Here is a 23424-nt window from a genome sequence, read left to right as displayed (position 1 = left end):
GAGAAACTAGGCCTCTCTGAGCTTGGCAACTTGTGTCCGTGAATGCATCGACTCTGTTGAAGTTGACTACAAAAGTGTTTTTACACACAGCTTCCTGCTCCCAATACTTTAAGCAGATTCAGTCAGAGCAAAATTATACACAGGCCTGCCCCTAGACCCATGAGTTTAGTAGGGACCATGAGGGACTTCACAGTACAGGGGCTATGGCGGCAGGTTTCCATGCAGATCACGGAAGGACACACCATAGTGTCTTCCGCACCTTGCCCTCTGTTCCTCCCCATCAGGAGACAGCGTTCCCTCACTCACCATGTTGTGCTTCTCCATTTTGCCAAAGTTCTCAGCTCATCGTCTCCTGCAACAGCAACTGCACCCGAGAACAGGAATCCAGTGGTGACAGCTCCTCTTCAAAGCCAAGACTGAAGGCGGCTGCCCGGAAGAGACCTGCACTGCTTCTGACTGGCAGATCACCTGGAGTGCATGATTGGCTAGTGAGTCCTGAGTGACAGGAGCACTTCCCATAGGGCTATACTGTGCTTAAAGAGACAAGAATACTGGTTCCTGTCCAATCCATTCACTCCAACAGAGAACTTTTCCAGATCTGAGAACATATGCATTTTAATAGCACTGGCCCCTGGCTACTAAAGCAATCAATGTCTTCTTCTTGTTCTCCACAGGAACTTTCCTTTTTTCCTATTGGATGCAATGGTGACTAGCTAGCTTGTATGATGCACTGTGCTAGGTGGATTGAGCAATTTCCTGTCCTGCAGGGGTAAGGATGCCTAGAACACTAACAACTAAAGAGTTTTTTTTTTCTTGTGATGTTGTAAAATCAAAGCACTATTTTATAAAATGAGTTATTTTGACAAAGTGAACATCAGCCGGGTGGTGGTGGCGCACGCCTTTAATCCCAGCACTCGGGAGGCAGAGGCAGGCGGATCTCTGTGAGTTCGAGACCAGCCTGGTCTACAAGAGCTAGTTCCAGGACAGGCTCCAAAGCCACAGAGAAACCCTGTCTCGAAAAACCAAAAAAAAAAAAACCAAACAAACAAAAAAACAAAACAAAAAAAAACAAAAAACAATGTGAACATCAATATAATTACAATTGTAATAAAATTTTATCACAAGAATGGACTGATTTTTCAGATTGCCAAATCAGAGTCGACTGTACACTTACACAGAATTGTCTTTGCATGAAGCCCAAAGTGAACAGTATAGAAATGAGTGTTTCTGTAGCCCCTTTATTTTTGCTGATCAACAGTTTGTTTAAAAAAAGCAACTTGCCGGGCGGTGGTGGCGCACGCCTTTAATCCCAGCACTTGGGAGGCAGAGGCAGGCGGATCTCTGTGAGTTCGAGACCAGCCTGTCTCAAAAAACCAAAAAAAAAAAAAAAAAAAGCAGCTGCAGGTTTGTTACCTAAAGTCTGAAACACATGAGCTCACCTGTAAGCTTTATGCCTGAACATCAGCCAGCTCTGGAGGATGTGGAGTCTTAGGGTGTTTGCTCTCAAAGTGCTGCTTGAAGATCTTGGGGTCTGGCATTTGTGTCCTACAGACTGTGCAGGTGTTTTTAAGGCAGCTTTGGCAGCAGCCTTTTGGTCGTGTCCTTATTTCTTCTTTTGTCCAGCCTGCTTTTTGGCATTTTTCTGCTGAGACTGAATCTTCTGCTGTCCATGAGCCATTTCCGGGCCGGGCCGGTCTGGCGTCCGAGAGACCGCGCAGCGCGAGAGGAGCTGGGCAGGACGAGCAAGGAAGGAAGGGACGTGGCCCGCAGCGCTTGGGGCCTCTGCCAGCCACGGAGGAGAGACCGAGCAGAACCGGAGGCACAACAGCCTGCGTCTCGCACACCTGCCGCGGTGCGCGCCCGCCGCCGCACTCCCAGCCGCCTCACCGCCGCACTCCCAGCCGCCTCACGGCCGCCGCCCGCCTGCCCGCCCACGCGGTCCCGCCCCTCGCCTTCCTGCCGCGGCTCCGCCCCGCCCCTCCTAACGAAGAGTTTTAAAGTTACAAAATGAAATATTTGTTCTGTGGCTTCACTCTGAGGTCAGATGAACTGAAGGTACTTTTTACATGGTTTTCACAGGGATTTTACACAACAGGAAAGAGAAAAGCAGGAACCAGATCTCGATCAAGATAATTAGTCTTTCCCCCATTGGAAAACTGGATGATGACTCCATTGCTTTATGGGTTTTATCCCTGAAATTCGAAGCAAACTCCAGGCGAATGAATAATAATAAATAGGGTAGTGTTTATGGAAATTTGAATAGGTATAGAGAATAATGGAGCTAGAAGAATGTCGTCATGAGCACTATTGTTAGAAAGCACATCTTCCTCTATAGTAAGGTGAATAAAATATACAAGTGCAGTATTCAAGATTCTCTACATGAACAGGACAGGTAGAATGATTCTCACCATTATGTAAAAAGCAAGCTTATTAGAATTTCTTACAAGCTGTGGTCCAGGTAACTTAAGAACAGCTGCTTACCAATGGCAACTGAACAATCCAATAGATTGCTTCTCAGCCTTTTCTCTAAGATCAAGTGAAGAATCCAGTAGTTGTTCAGCCCACAAGGCTTGACTTCTCAGCTCGTTTTAAGTATTCACCAAAATTACAATGACGTAGGCGCTAATGCTAGTACAGGAATGAGCTTGGTAGCCAGAGCTAGAGCAGAGGCAAAAAGAGACTTTTCTTCTTCAAAATACTTTATATGTGACTGCTGTTGCCAGAATGTAAGATGCTGATTGAAGTTGGATCATAGTCATTGTTTGATTCAGATTTTTTTTTTCCTTTGGTGATTTCAAGACAGGATTTTTCTGTGTAATTGTAGAACTCATTCTATAGGGCAGACTGGTCTCAAACTCAGAAAATCCCACTAGCTCTGCTCATGAGTGATGGTGTTAAAAGTGTGCACAGACACCAAGCAGCATAAGGTGGGTCCTATCGTCTCAAATTATACAGATTAATGGAGGATTTTCCCATTTAAAAACCTTTAAGGAAAATGTCCCAGGTATAATCAATTCTTTGTGTATTGGATGATCCCAGAGGCAGTCAGTTTGACTACCAAAAATAGCCATTTCAACAGCCAAGACAGAAGAAATGAGAAAAAATTCTTTGCTCACAGAAGGCACAAAGAGCATGGGAGTTGTTTTTTTGTTGTTGTTGTTGTTTTTTAAATATTTATTTATTATGTATACAATATTCTGTCTCCATGTATGTCTGCAACCAGAAGAGGACACCAGACCTCATTACAGATGGTTGTGAGCCACCATGTGGTTGCCGGAATTGAACTCAGGACCTTTGGAAGAGCATGCAATGCTCTTAACCACTGAGCCATCTCTCCAGCCCCGGGAGTTGTTTTCAAAACAGTGTTTATCCTCAACAAAGAAGCATGGAGATTTTACTTAGGGAGTCTGAACATGCTCATACAATGTTCTCCCTTTCCTTAAGCAAGATCAGTTAAAAAATCCACTTCTAACTATAGTCACAGTGTAATAGCAGAGACGTTTAGGGACATTCTTACCTCAAAATCATGAGGGAACAAATGTAAATTAGACAAATGATTGAAAGAAATGCCTCTGGCATGTTCATACCGTACCATAAAGTCTTGTTTGAAAATCAAGTGGATGGGAGGCAGTGGTGGCACACGCCTTTAATCTCAGCACTCGGGAGGCAGAGGCATGTGGATCTCTGTGAGTTAGAGACCAGCGTGGTCTACAAGAGCTAGTTCCAGGACAGGCTCCAAAGCTACAGAGAAACCCTGTCTCGAAAGAAAAAAAACAGTCAGTTATCAATCTTGGTGCTTATCCTAACAGATAACTTTACCAACACAATAATTTTCACAAACACAAAAGAAGGGGACACAAAACCAGAAAATTTCAAGGCAAAGTCACCTAAGAGCCCTGTATACAGTGCTCCTGGAGGAGCAGTGATGATGATCTCTCTTAATCTCAGAGAAAGCTGCTTTTGCTCTGACCAGGCTGACTAGGCAGAAGGCCACAGCTGCTATATAGTCTACAAACCACAAAAAATGACATAACTCAGGTAAACAAGAAACCTGAATGACATACCAGACACAGGAAGACAATTATCACATGTACTCACTCATAGGTGGTTTTCAATCATAAAGCAAAGAAAGCCAGCCTACAAACCACAAACCCAGAGAACTTAGACAACTATATGGATGCTAAGAGTGGCTTACATAGATCTAATCTACATGGGAATTAGAAAGTAGAAAAAGACAAGATCTCCTGAGTAAATTGGGAACATGGGGACCTTAGGGGAGGACTGAAGGGGGAAGGGGAGAGACAGGAAGAGGAGCACAGAAAAATGTAGAGCTCAATAAATATCAATAAAAAATATGCAAGCACATGCCATTAATTCAATTCACTTAGAAAAACTGAACATTTGACAGTGGGTCACGGAAATTACTTGGTACAAGTGAGAAGTGTTAAGTTTGGACCTTAGCCTCCAGCTCCTGGCACCCATCCCAGCCCCTCTGGTCTGGGAATTGCATTAGCCTGGACTCCAAATCCCAGCATTCCAGGTCCTTACCTGTCCCTGGGGAGGGGTCAGGACCATCCCCACAGTGTATTTAGGTGGGATCCTAGAGGAGAAACACGTGGTTCTGGGTTTGCATGGGCTCCCCTCTGTCCTGTCTCCCCCACAAGTGCTCAGCTACCAGAGAGCACTGTATTTAGTAAAATGATGGGCATTTTTATTTGGTTTCATTTCACCTAATTAGACTTCTTTGTGCTGGCAGAGCTGTGCCTTCTTTGGTTTTTTCTTAACAAGAAAGAAATACAGAACACACAGCAAACACTCTTAGGAGTTTATTACAGGGGTTGTGCACAGGCCTGGGAAGTCAGTGTGCAGAGAGAGGGAGGAATATGGCTCACCCAGCTTTTTAAAGCTGCCTAGTGTATATACACAGGGGGTTGACATGGCTACTACATATGCAGAAGAAAACAAAAGAAGATCATGGGAATCCAAACTGGAAAGAGGACGTTGAGCTTTTGCTATCCGCAGATGATATGATGGTACACATACGTGATGCCACAAACTCTATCAGGGAACCCCTACAACCCATAAATAACTTAAGTAAGGTGACAGGATACAAGATCAGCTCAAAAAATGAGTAGCCCTCCTATATACAAATAATAAAGAAGCTGAGAAAGAAATCACAAGAGCGTCACCATTTACAATAGCCACAAATAATTTAAAACATCCCAACATGATTCTTCACAGACCTTGAAAGCACACTACTCAAATTCAAATCAGAAAACAAAACAGTGTAACACAAAACACCAAAGATAACCAAAATATCCTGTACAGTAATGGAACTTCTGGAAGTATCACCATTCCTAACATAAACCTGGATTATAGAGCTACAGTAATGAAAACAGATTGGTATTGGCATAGACGTAGACAGGTTGACCAATGGAATCAAAACAAAGACTCAGATATGAATCCACAGACCTACGAACACTTGATTTTTGACAAAGAAGCTAAAACTATACAATGGAAAAAATTAAAGCATCTTCAACAAATGGTGCTGGAAGAACTGGATATCAAAATGAAAAAGAATGCAAGGAGATCCATATCTATCGCCATGCACAAACTCAAGTCCAAATGGATTAAATAACTCAGTACAGATCTGGCCACACTGAACATAGTAGAGGAGAAAGTGGGAAGTTATCTCGGCCTGTGGGATACGAACGGGGGTCCCTGATAAATCTAGTGGAGAAGAATGAAAGGAGACAAGAGACATGAGAAGTGACAGCAAGACAGGATTTTTTTTTTTTTTTTTTTTTTTTTTTTTTTTTTTTTTTGGTTTTTCGAGACAGGGTTTCTCTGTGGCTTTGGAGCCTGTCCTGGAACTAGCTCTTGTAGACCAGGCTGGTCTCGAACTCACAGAGATCCGCCTACCTCTGCCTCCCAAGTGCTGGGATTAAAGGCGTGCGCCACCACCGCCCGGCAAGACAGGATTTTTGATCAAGCCATTCCGTTTATTCTTTCTCAGAAGCTGTTATATAGCAAACGGGCAGAGGGGGAAGGGAAGTGTGTCGGGAAACTCAGGTCTGCTGGAATTCACGTCTGTAATACAAAGGACACAGTCAATAAGATAAAAAGGCATCCCACTGAATGGGTAAAGATCTTCCCAACCCCAGAGCAGACAAAAGACTGATCTCCAAAATATATAAACTCTCAAGATATTAGACATCAAATTCCAAATATTCCAAATTAAAGTAGGATACAGATCTAAAAATAGAAATTTCAACAACAGAATCTCAAATGTCTAAAAGACACTTAAGGAAATATTCAACATCCTTAGTAATCATGAAAATGTAAATCAAATTGACTATTTTTTTTATGATTTCTTCAGACAGGGTTTCTCTGTAGCTTTTTTTGGTTCCTGTCCTGGAACTAGCTCTTCTAGATCAGGCTGGCCTCGAACTCACAGAGACCCACCTGACTCTGCCTCCTGAGTGCTGGCATTAAAGGCGTGCACCACCACCACCCAGCCTCAAAATGACTCTTGAGACAGCATCTTATCATAATCAGAATGGCTAAGATTAAAACCACCAGTGATAACTTATGTTCATACATGACTTTGAGGTAAGAATGCCCCTAAATATCTCTGTTTTTACAATGTGATCATGGTCAGAAGTGGATTTGTTAACTGAGCATGCTTAAAGAAAGGGAGAACATTACATGAGCATGTTCAGACTCCCTAAGTAAAATCCCCATGCTTCAATTGTTGAGGAGAATCACTGTTTTTTTTTAAAGATCTTTTTTATTATTATTCTGTATACAATATTCTGTCTGTGTGTATGCCTGCAGGCCAGAAGAAGGCACCAGACCTCATTACAGATGGTTGTGAACCACCATGTGGATGCTGGGAATCGAACTCAGGACCTTTGGAAGAGCAGGCCATGCTCTTAAACACTGAGCCATCTTTCTGGCCCAAGAAACACTGTTTAGAAAATAAATCCAAATAAAACACTTTGTGCCTCCTGCAGGGAAGTATTTTTTTTTCATTTCTTCTCTCTTGGCTGTTGAGATCATGATTTTGGGTAGTCAAACTAACTACCTCTGGGATTACCTAAAAATTGATTATGCCTGAGAAAGATTTTACTTTACTTAAAAGGTTTTAAATAGGAAAAACCTCCATTAATATGTATAATTTGAGATGATAGGACCACCTTTAGCTGCTTGGTGGCAGTGCACACTTTTAACACCACGACAATCATCTTCTTTTGTGACCTTAAAATACTCTTCAGCTGTTAATATTTTTCCCTCTGGGACAGGAAATCACTCCACCCACCTAGATAAGCACAGTGCATAGTACAAGCCAGCTAGCCACATTGTGTCCTGGAGGAAAAGGGAAAGTTCCAGTGGAGTGCAAGATTGTGACAGTGTCTGCTTTTGTAGCCAAGGGCAAGTGCTATTGAAATGCTTACCTCGGCCAATTTAGAAAAGATCTTTGAATGGGGTGGGAGAAATGGTCAGGAATCACTCTGCTGAGTCTTTAAGCACACTATAGCCCTGCGGATAGTGTTCTTGTCACTTAGACTGCACTAGCCAATCAGGTTCTCCAAGTGACCTGCCAGTCAGAAACAGTGCAGGGCTCTTCCGGGAAGCCATGTTAAGACTCAGCTGTGCAGAGGAGCTGTCTTCAGTGGTTTCGTGTGCTGAAGTGAAATTGCTGCTGCTGGAAGTTGATGAGCTGAGAGCTTTGGAGAGCTGGGAAACAACAACATGGTGAGCGAGGGAATGCTGTCTCCCGATGGGGAGGAGCAGAGGGTGAGGTGCAGGAGACAGCATGGTGCGTCCTCGTGGGATCGGTGTGGGAACCTGCTGCCATATTCCCTGTGTTGTGAAGTCCCATGAGGCCTTTGTTAATTCTTAGACCTAGGAACAGGCATCTGAATAACTTTGCTCCTTCTGCTTAATTTATTCAGAGAATTGGAAGCAGGGCGCTGTGTGTACAAACCTTTTTCTTGTCAACTTCAATATACCATACTCGGAGAGGCCTAGTTTCTCCAGTATCTTCTGAATTTGAACACTTTGCCTTTAGCCTTTACATAAAATCCTCAATTATATTATATATTGTGGAGGGTATCAAGGTAGCTCACCTATTGGGTAGTACTGCACTTCTAAGCTGCAATGTAGAAGAGTAGAATTGCTGATATAAAGGATTGGCCAGTGCCTTGGAAATAGTTCAGTCTGTCAAAGTGGAATTTAGCTGATGGAGGACTGCCTCTAAATCACCCAAAAGATAAATGTGTTTAATCAGGGCTGTTAGAGGTTAGGATGTTAGGGTATACATTGTTCAACCTGATTGTCCAGATATTTGGCTCCAAATGATTACAAAGAAGCCAGACACCAGGCACATCCCCATATGAAAACAAACAACCTTTAACAAGCTTTTCCTAACTTACTTTAAGGCCTCATGTCGCTTAACCTTCCAGTTTTCTATTTGAGAAAAACACAGTTTTTCCATATGGGCAATATGACACCAGGTGACATATACCGATTATCCAGTCAAAAAGTTTTATCACAATTTAGTGTATTGGTTGTATCTCCACTAACAAAATATTTAACCCCTAAAGCAGCAGTCATTTATAGCAACTGTGGTACCAACATCAAAGGGGAAAACTGGTTTAAAAAATGGCGCAAAACCCATTCTGGACTGTAGAACAACATATCACAGAAAGAATATGAATACAAGTTTTGTGATTTTATATATACATACTCTAAGAAGTTTATCAGTACACATTATTTTTAGTGCTGTATTAGCAATTAATTTTTGGGGATATATTCTATAGGGCCATATAAAAATAGATTCAGGGAATATATTAAATTGAATTTCTAGATTAAATGTTTCATTTAAAGAATTATCTACAACAAATTTGATGTTTATGTATGAAAAGTTATATACCCTATATGAAAATATCATGAAATATTTTTCTACACTATACTAAATGTATTTCCCAAGAGTGAAAAATTAAAATATCTAAAATGTATTAGATTAAGATTCAAGACCATTATAGATCTTATGAACATGCATCTGTTTACAGAATTAACCACATACAAAATGTATTTTTCATTAGAGACCATAACAAAATGGGTTTGTGACAACCATGCTTTACACCACATTATCAACCTACTTTAACCACAAGTGTGTCCTTGGTATGTGAGGTTCATTTACTCCTCATCAAATCTCCACAGATTTACTTAGAAGATGAAGGTGCAAAAATGTAAAATATGTTACCTGTATTTTTTTTCTTTCAAACCACATCCCAAGCATGGCATAGGAACCTGAAAGTATAAAATACTTAACTGGGCTTTACTTATCTATACAGACTCCTTGAATGTGAATTAAATTCCCAAATTAGCACATCAAATAATAAAACCAGCCATAAAGCAGGCAGAAAAATTAAACATTTTATATATGAGTTTTAAATCATTTAATTTCTATAGAACAATTTTATTCACAATATAATATGACAGAAATTGCCACAGGAATGATATACTGATTGCAATAGTATTGTATGCAGCAGCAGCAGCTTTGCATTTTTATAGCAATTTTTTGTTTATAAAAATTAAGCCTCTCCAGTCATGCTTACCACATTTTTAGGTTTGCAATGTAAGTTAACAGGGAATACCACATAGTTCAAAGAGAAAATGTCTCATCATTTTGAATGTGGATTATCTGTATGAAACATGAAATATACTACTAAACCCTGAATCATGCATGTCTAGATTTGCTTTTGTCCAATTTCAGGCCATTTCCAATCCTATTCTGTTTATATAATACCAAGAGGATCTGTCTACAACTGTGGTTGAATGAGCTGTGGTTGCAATGGTGGTGGCAACTGAAATGGTACCATTGACTCCACCAATTGTCCTGGATTTGTGGGCGGGGGAGGAGCCACAGTGTTCATAGTTTCTACAATTTCTCCATTATAAAAGAAAAACTGAATGAATAAATGTTGAATGAATGTTTCAAGGACAGATTGATGGATTATACTTGTAGACAGAAACTCCCGATTTTCAAAATCAGGTCTCATCAAAGTTGGCCAAAAGCAGATGGATAAGTTGTCTGCCATCATTAGGTTGATTTTATTTTGTGGACTAACCCTGTCCAGATGTGTTTAACATTTTCTTTTTTTTTTTCTTTTTTTCTTTTTGGTTCTTCGAGACAGGGTTTCTCTGAGTTTTGGAGCCTGTCTTGGAACTAGCTCTTGTAGACCAGGCTGGTCTCGAACTCACAGAGATCCGCCTGCCTCTTTCCCGAGTGCTGGGATTAAAGGCCTGCGCCACCACCGCCCGGCGTGTTTAACATTTTCAATTTTGTGGAGAACAGCTTTTTTTTGTAGTGTGTCTTTATTTCTTCCTTGACCCAGGGGTAGTTTAAGAGAGCACTGTTCAATGTCCACTATTCAACTTTGTGATAAGTGTTGTTATTAAATTGTAACATTAAAACAGAGAGATCTGATAAAACACAGGGGATTATTCCAATTTTGTTGTGTGTGTGTCAAGGGTTGTTTTGTTACCATGTTTGTGGTCCATTTTAGAGAAGATACCACGAGGTGCTGAGCAGAAGGTAATTGTTTTGTGTTTGGGTGGAATGTTCTGTAGATGTCTGTTGAGTCCATTTAAGTCAAGAAATCTGTTAGTTGTCTCATTTTTCTGTTCTGTTTCTGTCTAATTGACCTGTTCATTGGGGAGAGTAGGGTGTTGAAGTCTCCTACTAGTACTATGTGGGATTTGATGTGCATTTTAAACTTTAGGAATGTTTCTTTTACATATATGGGTGCTCTTATATTTGGAGCATAGATGTTCAGGATTGAGACTTCATCCTAATGGATTGTTCCTGTTATGAATATGAAGTGTCCATCTTTCTGATTGACTTTACTTTGCAGCCTATTTTGTTCACTATTAGGATACCTATACTTGTGTTTTGCTTAGGTCCATATGATTTGAAAAACTTTTCCCAACACTTTACTCTTAGGCAATGTTTGTCTTTGAGGGTTAGGTTTGTTCCTTCATAAAGCAAAGGGATGGATCCTGCTTTTGGATCCATTCTCTAAGCTTGCGCCTTTTTAAAAAAATATTTATTTATTGTGTATACATTATTCTGTGTGTATGCCTGCAGGCCAGAAGAGGGCACCAGACCTCATTATAGATGGTTGTGAGCCACCCTGTGGTTTCTGGGAATAGAACTCAGGACCTTTGGAAGAGCAGGGAATTTCCCTTCCTTCTGAGCCACCTCTCCAGCCCAGCTTGTGCCTTTTTTTGGCAAATTGGGCCTATTGATCGTAAGAGATGAAAATGACCAATCATTGCTAGTTCCTGTTATGTTTCAATAGTAGTGTTTGTGTGTTTGCCTACTTTGGTGTTTGCAGATGTCAGGTTATCTGTTTTCTGTGTTTACAGTTAGCTTCCTTGGGTGGAGTTTTCCCTCTAGTACTTTCTGTATGACTGTACTTGTGGGGATAAGTATTGTTTAAATCTGGTTTTGTCATGGAATTCCTTGTTTTCTCCATTGTTGTTGGCTGAAAGCTTTGCTGGGTATAGTTGTGTGGTTGAAAGCTTTGGCGGGTTGAGTAGTGTCCATGGTCTCTTAGTGTCTTCATCTTGCATTGGTGCCTACCCATCTCATCCTTCAGTTGGTGCCAGCAGTGTCTTCGCCTCTTGGTCCAATCCTTAAAGTAGCTGTTTTCGGTTTTGAGACCTGTTCTTGGCCTACTCTGTGCTTCAGAGAGCCACACCTCCTAGGTCTGTCTTTGCCCTCTGTCTTGGCCTGCTCTTTTGTTCTGCTCTCTTGGGTCCCTCTCTTGGTCCAGTCTGTGCATTTCATTTAATGAACAATTAAAGGTCATGTTTCTCTCCTTGGTGGTCTTTCAATTTCCTATGAACCTTTAGTAGGAAAGGCCTTTCTAGATGAAATTCCTCCTTGTATGTGATGAGTTTCAATATCCTTAACTAATTTTCTGACTTTTATGTCTACTGTGTTGTGGTTGGAATTAATCAGCCAACTTCCCACTCATACTGAAATGCTTTTACCATCATTATAGGCTTGATCTGTAAATCACATAAAATATAGAAGAAACAGTTGCTGTTCAGTGCTAAGGAGTTTGGTAGCCTGCAGTTTTAATTATTTTGTTTGCTTGTCTGAGTAACCTTTGCTGTGTGGCTCCAAATTCCTGAAAGTAAAGGGAGGGGGGCTTCATTCATGGCTTTATTTGTTTTTATGTTGTTGTGTGATGATCCTGGAATGTAGGCTTTTTACATGTCAAGCCCATGCTGCTGTGCTCAGCTTCACACATCTCTTGAATTTTAAATTTGACAGAGGGTTTCATTCTGATTCCCAGGATGCCATGTATTCATGACATTAGTACTGTCTGAGCATTCTGAGTCATTGAATTGCAGGTGCATGAACTTCTTTCTGCTTTTGTGCTTGCTTTTAGTTTTTCACTCAATTTGACTATTTTATGTGTCTGCATGGCTATGCACCATATGGGTACTCAGTCATCAGAGTGATCAAAGCTTCTCAGAAATCCTGAACTTGGAATTATAAATAGTTGTGATCCCCATGTAAGTACTGACAATTGTGACCACCTCTTTCAAGACCAGGAAGAGCTCAGTAGTACTCAGCCATATTTCCAGAACTGTGTGAATTTGTTATGACCAACATTTATATTGCTAATGTTTTAATCTGTCCATTTGTAATTATTTTAAACATGAAGTACCTTTTCATAAAATGTTTTTGGTGCCGGGCGGTGGTGGCGCACGCCTTTAAGCCCAGCACTTGGGAGGCAGAGGCAGGCGGATCTCTGTGAGTTCGAGACCAGCCTGGTCTACAAGAGCTAGTTCCAGGACAGGCTCCAAAACCACAAAGAAACCCTGTCTCGAAAAACCAAAAAAAAAAAAAAAGAAAAAGAAAAATGTTTTTGGTATTGTAGTTTAAAATAGGACACTTCAGCTGTCTGGAATATGAACACAGAACTAGAGTGAATGTATAATTCTTTGTAGGAACTTCAGTATACAGCTCTGAATTCTTTCTGTGTGATTTGTTTATTTCACTGATTTTTTTAGATTTATTTAATTATTATATATACAATGGTCTGCCTATATGTCTGCCTGCAGGCCAGAAGAGGGCACCAGATCTCATTGCAGATGGTTGTGAGCCATCATATGGTTGCTGGGAACTGAACCCAGGACCTCTGCAAGAAGGATCAGTGCTCCAAACCACCAAGCCGTCTCTCCAGCCCTGTTTGACTGATTTTTGCAATGAAGACAGGGTCTTAATGTGTACTTCCACCTGTCCTGGACATGATTCCATAGACTTGGCTGGCACGCATCTCAGAGACAAATCTACAAACCTCTGCTTTATGAGTGTTTTGCTTAAAGGCATGAGTCAACATACCCAGTTTGTCCACTGTATTTTTTCTATTTTGTAATTAGTATTTCTTCATACAATTTTCTGAGTGTACTATGTCCTGTTGCTCCATTTCCTTGGCTATCTTTATTAATAGACAGTTCTTTTGTTGGTAATATCCCATTCAAAGGGTAGAGAAATAACAGACGTGACTCTTCTATTCCTTTTCTTTCTAAAGTGTCTGTCTGTGTCATGGAATAATAGTGGGGAACACCAGAATTTTATGACTATACTGTTAAAGAAGTATACATTTACAATGTTGTCACCATCATGCTTCTCTTACACACATGAATGAAATATTTTAGAGGGCAGTGACCTATGATGATGTGCATATCAACTTTACTCAGGAAGAGTGGAATTTGCTGGATCCTTCCCAGAAGAATCTCTACAAAGATGTGATGCTGGAGACCTATAGGAACCTCGCTGCTATAGGTGAAATTAAATTTCCTTCATGATTCAAAATAAGGGGACAACTTTTTCTTTGTTAATGATGATTTTCTATAATTTTATTTAGAAAGAATAAGAATGAGTTGAATAGAGCAGACATAGTTTTAAGGGTCCCTGCATATAACAGCTTAAATACTGCACAATTTTCAACAATATAACATACATTTTCTGGCATTATATTTTAGGATGCCTTTGGGAAGACCATAATAGTGAAGAGCATTGTCAATTTTCTAGAAGACATGGAAGGTAATTTTCATATGCAAGCTGATAACAATGTTCCTCTGATGAAATTTTTATGTGTCCTGAAAGTTTTAGTCTAAAGCAATACTGTTAATATATACAGTTTTTTCCAGTTCTCACAAATCCCTATTTCATATATGTGAATTGCATTTGAATGACATTCTTTCAAGAAAGAAGTCAAGAAAACAATAGCTAAGAAGATATCATCCTTTGAGGCATAGAACCATGAGAGCTTTGTTGTAGATCTGCAAATAAATTTCTTTCTTGCTACTCATAATACAAAAGGTATACACATTGAAGAGATGATAAGTATATCAACAAAACTTTGTACTAAACCAATAGCCCATAGTAAATCTTGTATTCCTCGTACACTTCTTGTGACTGTGCTAAGTTTAGTGAGAGAAGCAGTTAGAGTTGAGTCAATGGCAGTTGTTCTGAGAAACTTTGATATCTATACCACAAGTCTGTGAGGAACAGCAGGACAAACCCTGATAATTCAATGTGGAAATCTTTTATTTGTTATTCTTCTTTACTATGTATACCATATGTTACTCTTGATACAAGTGTATTAGCATAGGGATATAGCGAGATGTAGCATACCACTCTCTAAGAACAATTAGATAACCAGTAGTCCCCATGTTGAATATACTTGTTGAATTTGATTCAAGTATACAAGTAACTGGTTTTCCCTCCTCATTTTTAATACATTAACAAAATCACACTTCAGAAAATCTCTATGAGTTCTACAACTGTGCAAATAATTCTGGGTGTCCTAGTTCACATAGCATATGCAATATGATTCACAGTATAGGAGAATTGATGTATGTTAAAGCTCTGACTTTATCCAGTTCTCTTTACATATGTATAAAATATCATATAGAACAAAGATTCTGTGAAGGTAAAAAGGTAAGCCATAAAAGAAAGGAATTTGCCATTGGAGGTATCTTCCAAGTGGCAAAACAGTGCCTAATTAAAGAGCAAAACATGATTTTAGACACAGTTATAAAAACTTAGTATCTGATTCTGCTTTATAATTGGAACATATTATAAAATGAATTCATACAAATGTGTAGGCACAACAATGTATTGACTGTGGTAAAGCTTTTATATGTGCCAATTATCCTTGCAGGATTGAAAGAATTCAAGGTGGAGAAAAACTTTCAGTATATATTCAATGTTCTGAAGCCTTCACACATGCCAGTCACCTTAAATGGAATGAAAGAACACATACTGGAGAGAAACCCTATGAATGTAATCAGTGTGGGAAGGCCTTTGCAGCTCACAGTCAACTTCAAAACCATAAAAAAATACACACTGGAGAGAAACCCTATGAATGTAATCAGTGTGGTAAGGCCTTTGCAGTTCAGAGTTATGTTCAAATCCATAAAAGAACACATACTGGAGAAAAACCCTATCAATGTAATCAGTGTGGTAAGGCCTTTGCATGGTACACTGGTCTTCAATACCATGGAAGAACACATACCGGAGAAAAACCCTATCAGTGTAATCAATGTGGTAAGGCCTTTGCATGGTACACTGCTCTTCAGTATCATGAAAGAACACATACTGGAGAGAAACCCTTTAAATGTAATCAGTGTGGTAAGGCCTTTGCTCAACACAGTAATCTTCAATCACATAAAAGAACACATACTGGAGAGAAACCATATGAATGTAATCAATGTGGTAAGGCATTTGTAGATCAGAGTAATCTTCAAAACCATAAAAGAATACATACTGGAGAGAAACCCTATGAATGTAATCAGTGTGGTAAGACCTTTGCTCGGTACAATACTCTTAAATCCCATGGAAGAACACATACTGGAGAGAAACCATGTGTATGTAGTCAGTGTGGTAAGGCCTTTGCCCAACACAGTGGTCTTCAAAAACATAAAAGAACACATTCTGGAGAGAAACCATATGAATGTAATCAGTGTGGTAAGGCATTTTCAGCTTTAAGTAATCTTAAAAGGCATAAAAGATCTCACTCTAGGTAGGAACTCTTTGAATGTAATCAGTGTGGTAAGAGCTTTGCACAGCACAGTGATCTTCAGAAGCATAAACAAACATAAAAAAGAGAGAAACTCCATGGATGTGTTCAGTGTAGTAAAGCCTTTGCAGTAATCTTCAAAGGCTTAAAAGAATAAGAAACAGTATTAATGAAATCAGTGTGAAAAAGCCTTTTCATGTCTTATTCATGCAGGAATGTACACATACAGAAGAATAACCATGAATTGAATCTGTGTGATAAATCCTTTGTCACAATAATCTCTAAATACATTAAATACACCATCCAGGATAGCAACTGTGAATTTGATGAATGTAGACTTCAAAAACATTACAAAAATCATACTGCAGTGACACTCAATGAATAAATTCAATGTGGTGACATTTTGTAATTTATACAAGAGTAAAACTTTTTGTGTGTAATCAATCTGATAAAGCTTTTGCAAATTACAATATCCTTTGGGTACCTGAAGAACCCGAAGGCTTATTCTAAATTATTTTTCAATATCCTAAGCCAATACATTTACAGTCAGATGACTAAAAGCATTCATTCTGTAGAAAAAAACTGATAGTGTCAATAATCTGTTCAATATGATAACACTTTATTTTATTTGCATCAGCAAACTAATGGAGAAAACATAATTTTTGGAGTTATGAAGTCCTACAGGCAGGAAAATCAGCCAGTCAAAGAATCACACCCTGTTATTGAAATGAGATCCAAGGGAAAACACTTTGTCCCTGAATCTAGAGCCAGTTAATAGAACATCACCCTAAAACAGAGCCAAAATGTTAAAAAGAGCCAGTGAAGGAAACACACTTTGGCTCTCAAACCAGAGCCAAAGAAACACACTCTACCCTTGTTCACCGAGCACAAAATCCAGCCCATCTTTCTGGTTGTTCAAGCACAGGGATTGAAATCTTACCAGTTCCCACCTTCAAAATCTCCATGGAAGGGATCTGGTTTGAAGAAGCTCTATATGTGCCATATGCTCATTCAGTTCGCAGCTGTCCCTTTCCACCCTGGCAGAGGCAGTCACTCTCTTCCCTCCCAAATAAATCTCTTGACTGAGATTTCTGTGAAGACCTTAATTCACTGGAATGGATCAGAAACTCCCTAGTGGAGTTGAATTGAGATATAATTGATACTTCTTCTTGGAAACTCATTTAACCCAGAAGAGCACAGCAGCAATGGAGACACCTCTTTTAAGGCACTCTGTTACGGGAGTGGAGCTGATCAGTAACAGACATTTCTGCTGGGAAACTTTCTTAGAAGAATGGAGCGGATCCCAGCTGTGATGGCTCTATCTCAGAGAGGAACATTATTGCCTCATCTAGTGTGGTGCCCTTCCGTTCACAACTGTAGGTGTTTCCTGCCTACAGGCAGTAAGGGTCCCTTTCCCTCCAGAACTGTAACTCTTGAGTTGTGAATTTAAATGATAATGTAACTCTTTTAGATTTTATATTTCTTCAATTGCAAGACCTAAGTAATTAAGGTATAAGGATTTATGGATGGGTACATGGGTCTTTTGTTTTGTTTTCTTTTTCTTTTTTTTTTTTTGGTTTTTTTTCAAGACAGGGTTTCTCTGTAGCTTTGGTGCCTGTCCTGGAACTAGCTCTGTAGACCAGGCTGGCCTCGAACTCACAGAGATCTGCCTGCCTCTGCCTCCCAAGTGCTGGGATTAAAGGCGTGCGCCACCACTGCCCAGCCTGTTTTCTTTTTCAAGACAGGGTTTCTTTGGAGCCTATCCTAGAACTAACTCTAGTGTTGTAATTGTTTTAAATTCTATTTAGCTCACTTTTAAGTCTGAAATAGGAACAAACTCATAATGAAGAAGTTCATATTCATGAAAAAATGTTAATGGCTTTAAACATCACAGATTTCTTTAGCTTCAAGAAAAATAATTTTTTATCATAGCCTTGAAAGAAGCAAATTACCTACCATGTTCATTCAAAACTGATAGAGGAGATAATTGCACTGTGGTTTTTTTTTTTTAAGCATTTGAGGTAGTCTCTAGAGTGTGCTGTATGTGTGGTAAAGCCATTTAGTGAAGTTTATTTTGTAGACTTTATATTCCTTCTATGACTTTTTTCATCTTCTGTTGTGCCTGTACCTTGTGATAAGTATTTCCGCTGGAATATATGTAATGGAGCCCCTATGATATAATTTTCTCAATGGTTATTGAAATAATCATGCTATGTTTGAGCATACTTTCATATAACAGTGGTGATTTATCTTTCTGGTTTGGATTTTTGTCTTTTCACATATTTCATTGAAATTTTGTTGTTTGATATCCATCTTATCTTGGATATCAGTCATGATTCAGGGATACATTTGAACTCATGATGCTCATTTATATTACTCTTGAGTACAAGTCCAAGGGTAGATGATGAACTACCAATGTGCTGTGTTTTTTCAAGAAAATTTAACAATGTTAATTTTAAAATGACTGATAAAAATTATAAGAAACATTAAATACTCCATGTGTGTATTCAAAGAAGTATTTTCATTTATCTGATATGGATGTAATAATTTTTGAGAATCAGCAAACATCTGTGTATGTAACTCCATAGCTTAATGTTCTATAGGAATTGAGGTAAGGTTTTTAGTCTTGCTGACAACAGAGCTTTCCCACTGAGCCATTTCAGTGGTGCTCAAATTCAATTTGAATAAATATTACAATGGTAAAATATGTTCATTTTGAGGAGTAGACATTTATTTATAACACTTTCTCAGAACCAAAATTATACACCAGAAAATTGCCTCATTTGGTAAAGATCATTGCTGCTAAGTCTGATGACCTGGGATCTATCTGTGGGTTATACACAATACCTTCACAAGTTTTCTCAGATTTCTTTACTTCAGCAGGAACACATAGACACTCCTCCAACAGCTCATTCATGAATAAGTTTTAAACCCAAAGAAGTGCCATTGAGGTCATTTGCAGTCAAATGTCCCCATAGGTTTAATCACGAGAACTCACAAAGCGGAAGTAGATCATCGACCCCTGCTAGCTTTCCTGTCAGTGCTACATACACATCATGGCACAGGTGTATTCACACAAACACACTCCAAACAATTTTAAATAGATGGAATTATCAATGCAAAGAAAATAACAAATTACTGAGACCATATGAAATAATTTGGCCATTTAAATTATAGAATTGCAAGAAACATTGCTATTCATCAAAACAATGATGCTTCATTTTATATATTATTATTTCTTTCTCTGAATCAATTCAATTAAAATTCAGTGCATTTAAAAACACATATTTCAGCCGTGCAGTGGTGGTGAATGCCTATAATCCCAGCACTCGGGAGGCAGAGGCAGGCGGATCTCTGTGAGTTCAAGACCAGCCTGGTCTACAAGAGCTAGTTCCAGGACAGGCTCAAAAACCACAGAGAAACCCTGTCTCGAAAAGTACCAAAAAAAAAAAAAGAAACATATTTCAACTCGACATAGCATTGTATGGCTATAATAAAACCACAAAGGAGTGTGGGCTGGGGTGATCTCAGTGAGGCCAGCATGTTCCCCAAAATAAATTCCTGGCATCCATGGCTATGTGGAGGTAACCTGTCTTAGAAATAAAAAAAAAAACTTGCCGGGCAATGGTGGCGCACGCCTTTAATCCCAGCACTCGGAAGGCAGAGGCAGGCGGATCTCTGTGAGTTTGAGACCAGCCTGGTCTACAGAGCTAGTTCCAGGACAGGCTCCAAAGCCACAGAGAAACCCTGACTCGAAAAACCAAAAAAACAAAAACAAAAGAAAAACTTAAATTATGGATCTTATGTTCATAAAATCTGGCTGGACTATGATTTCAACCAAAATTTTTTATCTTTACTTACATAAAGAGAACTATGATAACAATAAGCTTAAGCAATATAAAAATTCCATTCACGTTCAGTCCATTAAATCATATTTTTTTTTTTTTTTTTTTTTTTTTTTTTTTAGTTTTTCGAGACAAGGTTTCTCTGTAGCTTTGGAGCCTGTCCTGGCACTAGCTCTTGTAGACCAGGCTGGCCTCGAACTCACAGAGATCCACCTGTCTCTGCCTCCCGAGTGCTGGGATTAAAGGCGTGCGCCACCACCGCCCGGCTCATTAAATCATTTTACAACCATCTAGAGGACATTTAGATCCTTCAAGTGCTAGGAGACAGAAGGAACAGTGGGATACCTTCACCTTCAGCTTTATAATGACATGTGGGAACAGGAGAGTTGTCTCAGGAGTGCTGCTACTCTTGGGTACCCAAGTTCAATTCATTGCACCACATCAGAAATTGCTGTCATTGCAGACCCTGAAGATATGGTGCGTTATTCTGGCCACCTAGAGTACCAGATATGCAAAAGCTAAAAAGAAAGGTATGTATTTGACTTCATATTTTAAATAGGTATTCTTCCTGTGCCTGTTATCTTCAAAAAAGGATGAAATTTAATTGGGATGTAGAAATTTGACTAGTGAAAGCCGGGTGGAGGTGGTGGCGCACGCCTTTAATCCCAGCACTCAGGAGGCAGAGGCAGGCGGATCTCTGTGAGTTCGAGACCAGCCTGGTCTACAAAGGGAGTCCCAGTGCTCAATTATTTAAATAGTTACTCAAATAGTATTTCTTTTTAAAGAAAAGCAAGAGCATTCTTTTGGAATTAAATCAACAAGGGTCTCTATAATATTCTACACTTCAAACAAGTAGAAGAGAACACAAGAAAATGGCCTTTGTTTGTTTTCTGTATGATTTAACTTTCACATTTTTAAAATATTTATTTATTTATGATGTATACAATATTCTGTCTGTGTGTACGTCTGCAGGCCAGAAGGGGGCACCAGACCTCGTTACAGATGGTTGTGAGCCACCATGTAGTTGCTGGGAATTGAACTCAGGACCTTTGGAAGAGCAGGCAATGCTCTTAACCACTGAGCCATCTCTCCAGCCCAACTTTCACATTTTTGAATTGTGCAAAGATATAACAATCCACATGTTTAATAAACAAACACCTTTCAGCTGATTGCATTTCCACCTGCATTTAAAACATTTGCAGTATTCCACTTGAAGCTTTCTTATGCATTCATTTCCAGACTACCAGCTGATTTGCAAGCTTTTGCAAGTTCTTGCTGTCTTTCTTCAATCCCTTGCTTTCCAGAGTGCTTCAACTTAACAAATGTCTTTATATGCACGAGTACATTTTATGTTACATTGTGAGGACTAGTGAAATCATTTATTTCATGTGCACACATCCTTGCATACGTGCACTTGTTCATTCATGTTCCATAAAGGACATGAGTGGTTCTTGGTTGGCCAGGAAGTAGAACCACATTGTTTTCATTTATTGGTGGTACCACCTATTGGTGACAGTAAAAATAAAATCACGTTTGTATGCTTACACATCACAAATTTCTCTTATCCCGACTTTTGTTTATAGACCACAATTAACCATCATGCATTTAACTAATTCATCATTCTGAACTATCAATAAATCAGATACAATTAAAAATAGGAGATAGTGTATTCCACAGTAGAAGTCAGCAAACAGGTAACCCGGACACAGAAAGACAATTAACACATATACTCACTCATAGGTGACTGAAAAACACAAAGCAAAGAAAACTAGCCTACAAATCATAATCCCAGAGAATTTAGACAACAATGGGAACATTAGGAGGTACTTACATAGATATAATGTACATGGGAAGTAGAGAAAGACAGGATCTCCTGACTAAATTGGCAGCATAGGGACATTGGGGGAGTGTTAAAAGGGGTAGGGAAGACAAAGGAAGAGGAGTAAAGAGCAATGTAGAACTCAAAAAAAAAAACAATATAAAATACATTTCTAAAAATTTTAGAAACCCCAGTAGCACAGACAATGAGAGCAACAATGAATAAATGGGATCTCCCAAAACTGAGAAGCTTCTGTAAAGCAAATGACACTGCCATTAAGACAAAAAGGCATCCTACTGAATGGGAGAAGATCTTCACCAACCCCACATCAAACAAAGGACTGATCTCCAAAATATATAAAGAACTCAAGAAAGTAGACACTAAAATTCTAATTAACCCAATTTAAAAATGGGGAGCTGAACTGAACAGAATTCTCAACAGAATTTCAAATGGCCAAAAGACACTTAATGTCATGTTCAACTTTCTGGTTTTTTTTTTTCAAGACAGGGTTTCTTTGTGGTTTTGGAGCCTGTCCTGGAACTAGCTCTTGTAGACCAGGCTAGTCTCGAACTCACAGAGATTCACCTGCCTCTGCCCCCAAGTGCTGGGATTAAAGGCGTGCACCACCACCGCCTGGCTTTCTTCAACTTTCTTAGTGATCAGGGAAATGCAAATCAAAACAACTTTGAGATACCATCTTACACCTGTCAGAATGGCTAAAATTAAACACACTAATGATGGCCTTTGCTTGAGAGGATGTGGAGTAAGGGGAACACTCATCCACTGCTGGTGGGAGCACACACTTGTGCAACCACTTTGGAAATCAGTGTGGTGGTTTCTCAGGAAATTCGGAATCAACCTACCTCAGGATCCAGCAATACCACTCTTGGGAATATATCCAAAAGATGCCCAATCATACTATAAAAGCATTTGTTCAGCCGGGCGATGCTGGCGCACGCCTTTAATCCCAGCACTTGGGAGGCAGAGGCAGGCGGATCTCTGTGAGTTCGAGACCAGCCTGGTCTACAAGAGCTAGTTCCAGGACAGGCTCCAAAACCACAGAGAAACTCTGTCTCGAAAAACCAAAAAAAAAAAAAAAAAAAAAAAAGCATTTGTTCAGCTATGTTCATAGCAGCACTATTTGTAATAGCCAGAACCTGGAAATAACCTAGATGCCCCTCAATGGAAGAATGGATAAAAATGTATGGAATATATATACATTAGAGTACTACTCAGTGATAAAAAAAAATGACATGTTGAATTTTGCATGCAAATGGATGGAAATAGAAAACACTATCCTGAGTGAGATAACCCAGACCCCAAAAATGAATTTAATATGTACTCACTCATTTGTGGACTCTAGCCATAAACCAAGGACATTAAGCCTATAGTTCACAAGCCTAAAGAAGCCAAATAACAAGGTGAACCCAAAGAAAATCATATATAGATCCTCCTGGAAATTGAAAGTAAACAAGATTTCCGGACAAAAGTTGTGAGCATAGGCGTGGGGGTCAATTGGGGGAAGGGGAGAGGGGGAGAGGAAAGGGAGAAAGAAGAGCTTGCGGGAGGGGAAGGGTGGAGATGTAGGAAGGGTGGATATAGGAGCCTGGAAGAAGATAGCTACAATAAGGAATCCATTTTA

The 23424-nt window shown here is 39.4% G+C and overlaps 2 protein-coding genes and 1 pseudogene across 2 annotated transcripts in view; 1 reads left to right on the top strand and 2 right to left on the bottom strand.

The window, feature by feature from the left end:
• Window positions 1-439, bottom strand: part of LOC130866893 (zinc finger protein 431-like) — a 34957-nt gene extending 34518 nt beyond the window's left edge. The window contains exon 1 of the mRNA XM_057758486.1: window positions 307-439. Within this exon, the coding sequence (XP_057614469.1) occupies window positions 307-324 (18 nt within the window). The 5' untranslated portion in view covers window positions 325-439. The remainder of the gene's footprint in view (window positions 1-306) is intronic.
• A 1009-nt stretch (window positions 440-1448) lies between these two features.
• Window positions 1449-1678, bottom strand: LOC130866896 (zinc finger protein 706-like; annotated as a pseudogene).
• A 6077-nt stretch (window positions 1679-7755) lies between these two features.
• LOC130866737 (zinc finger protein 844-like) lies at window positions 7756-16893 on the top strand. Its single transcript, XM_057758306.1, has 4 exons — window positions 7756-7800; window positions 13750-13876; window positions 15261-15646; window positions 16756-16893. Exons 1-4 carry the CDS (start codon window positions 7756-7758, stop codon window positions 16891-16893), a joined length of 696 nt encoding a protein of 231 aa, XP_057614289.1.
• The last annotated feature ends 6531 nt before the right edge of the window (window positions 16894-23424 follow it).

This window comes from Chionomys nivalis, chromosome 26 (genome assembly GCF_950005125.1).
Source record: "Chionomys nivalis chromosome 26, mChiNiv1.1, whole genome shotgun sequence".
NCBI classification, from domain to species: Eukaryota; Metazoa; Chordata; class Mammalia; order Rodentia; family Cricetidae; genus Chionomys; species Chionomys nivalis.
Note: the sequence above shows the minus strand (reverse complement) of the source record. Positions and strands in the feature narration are given on the sequence as shown.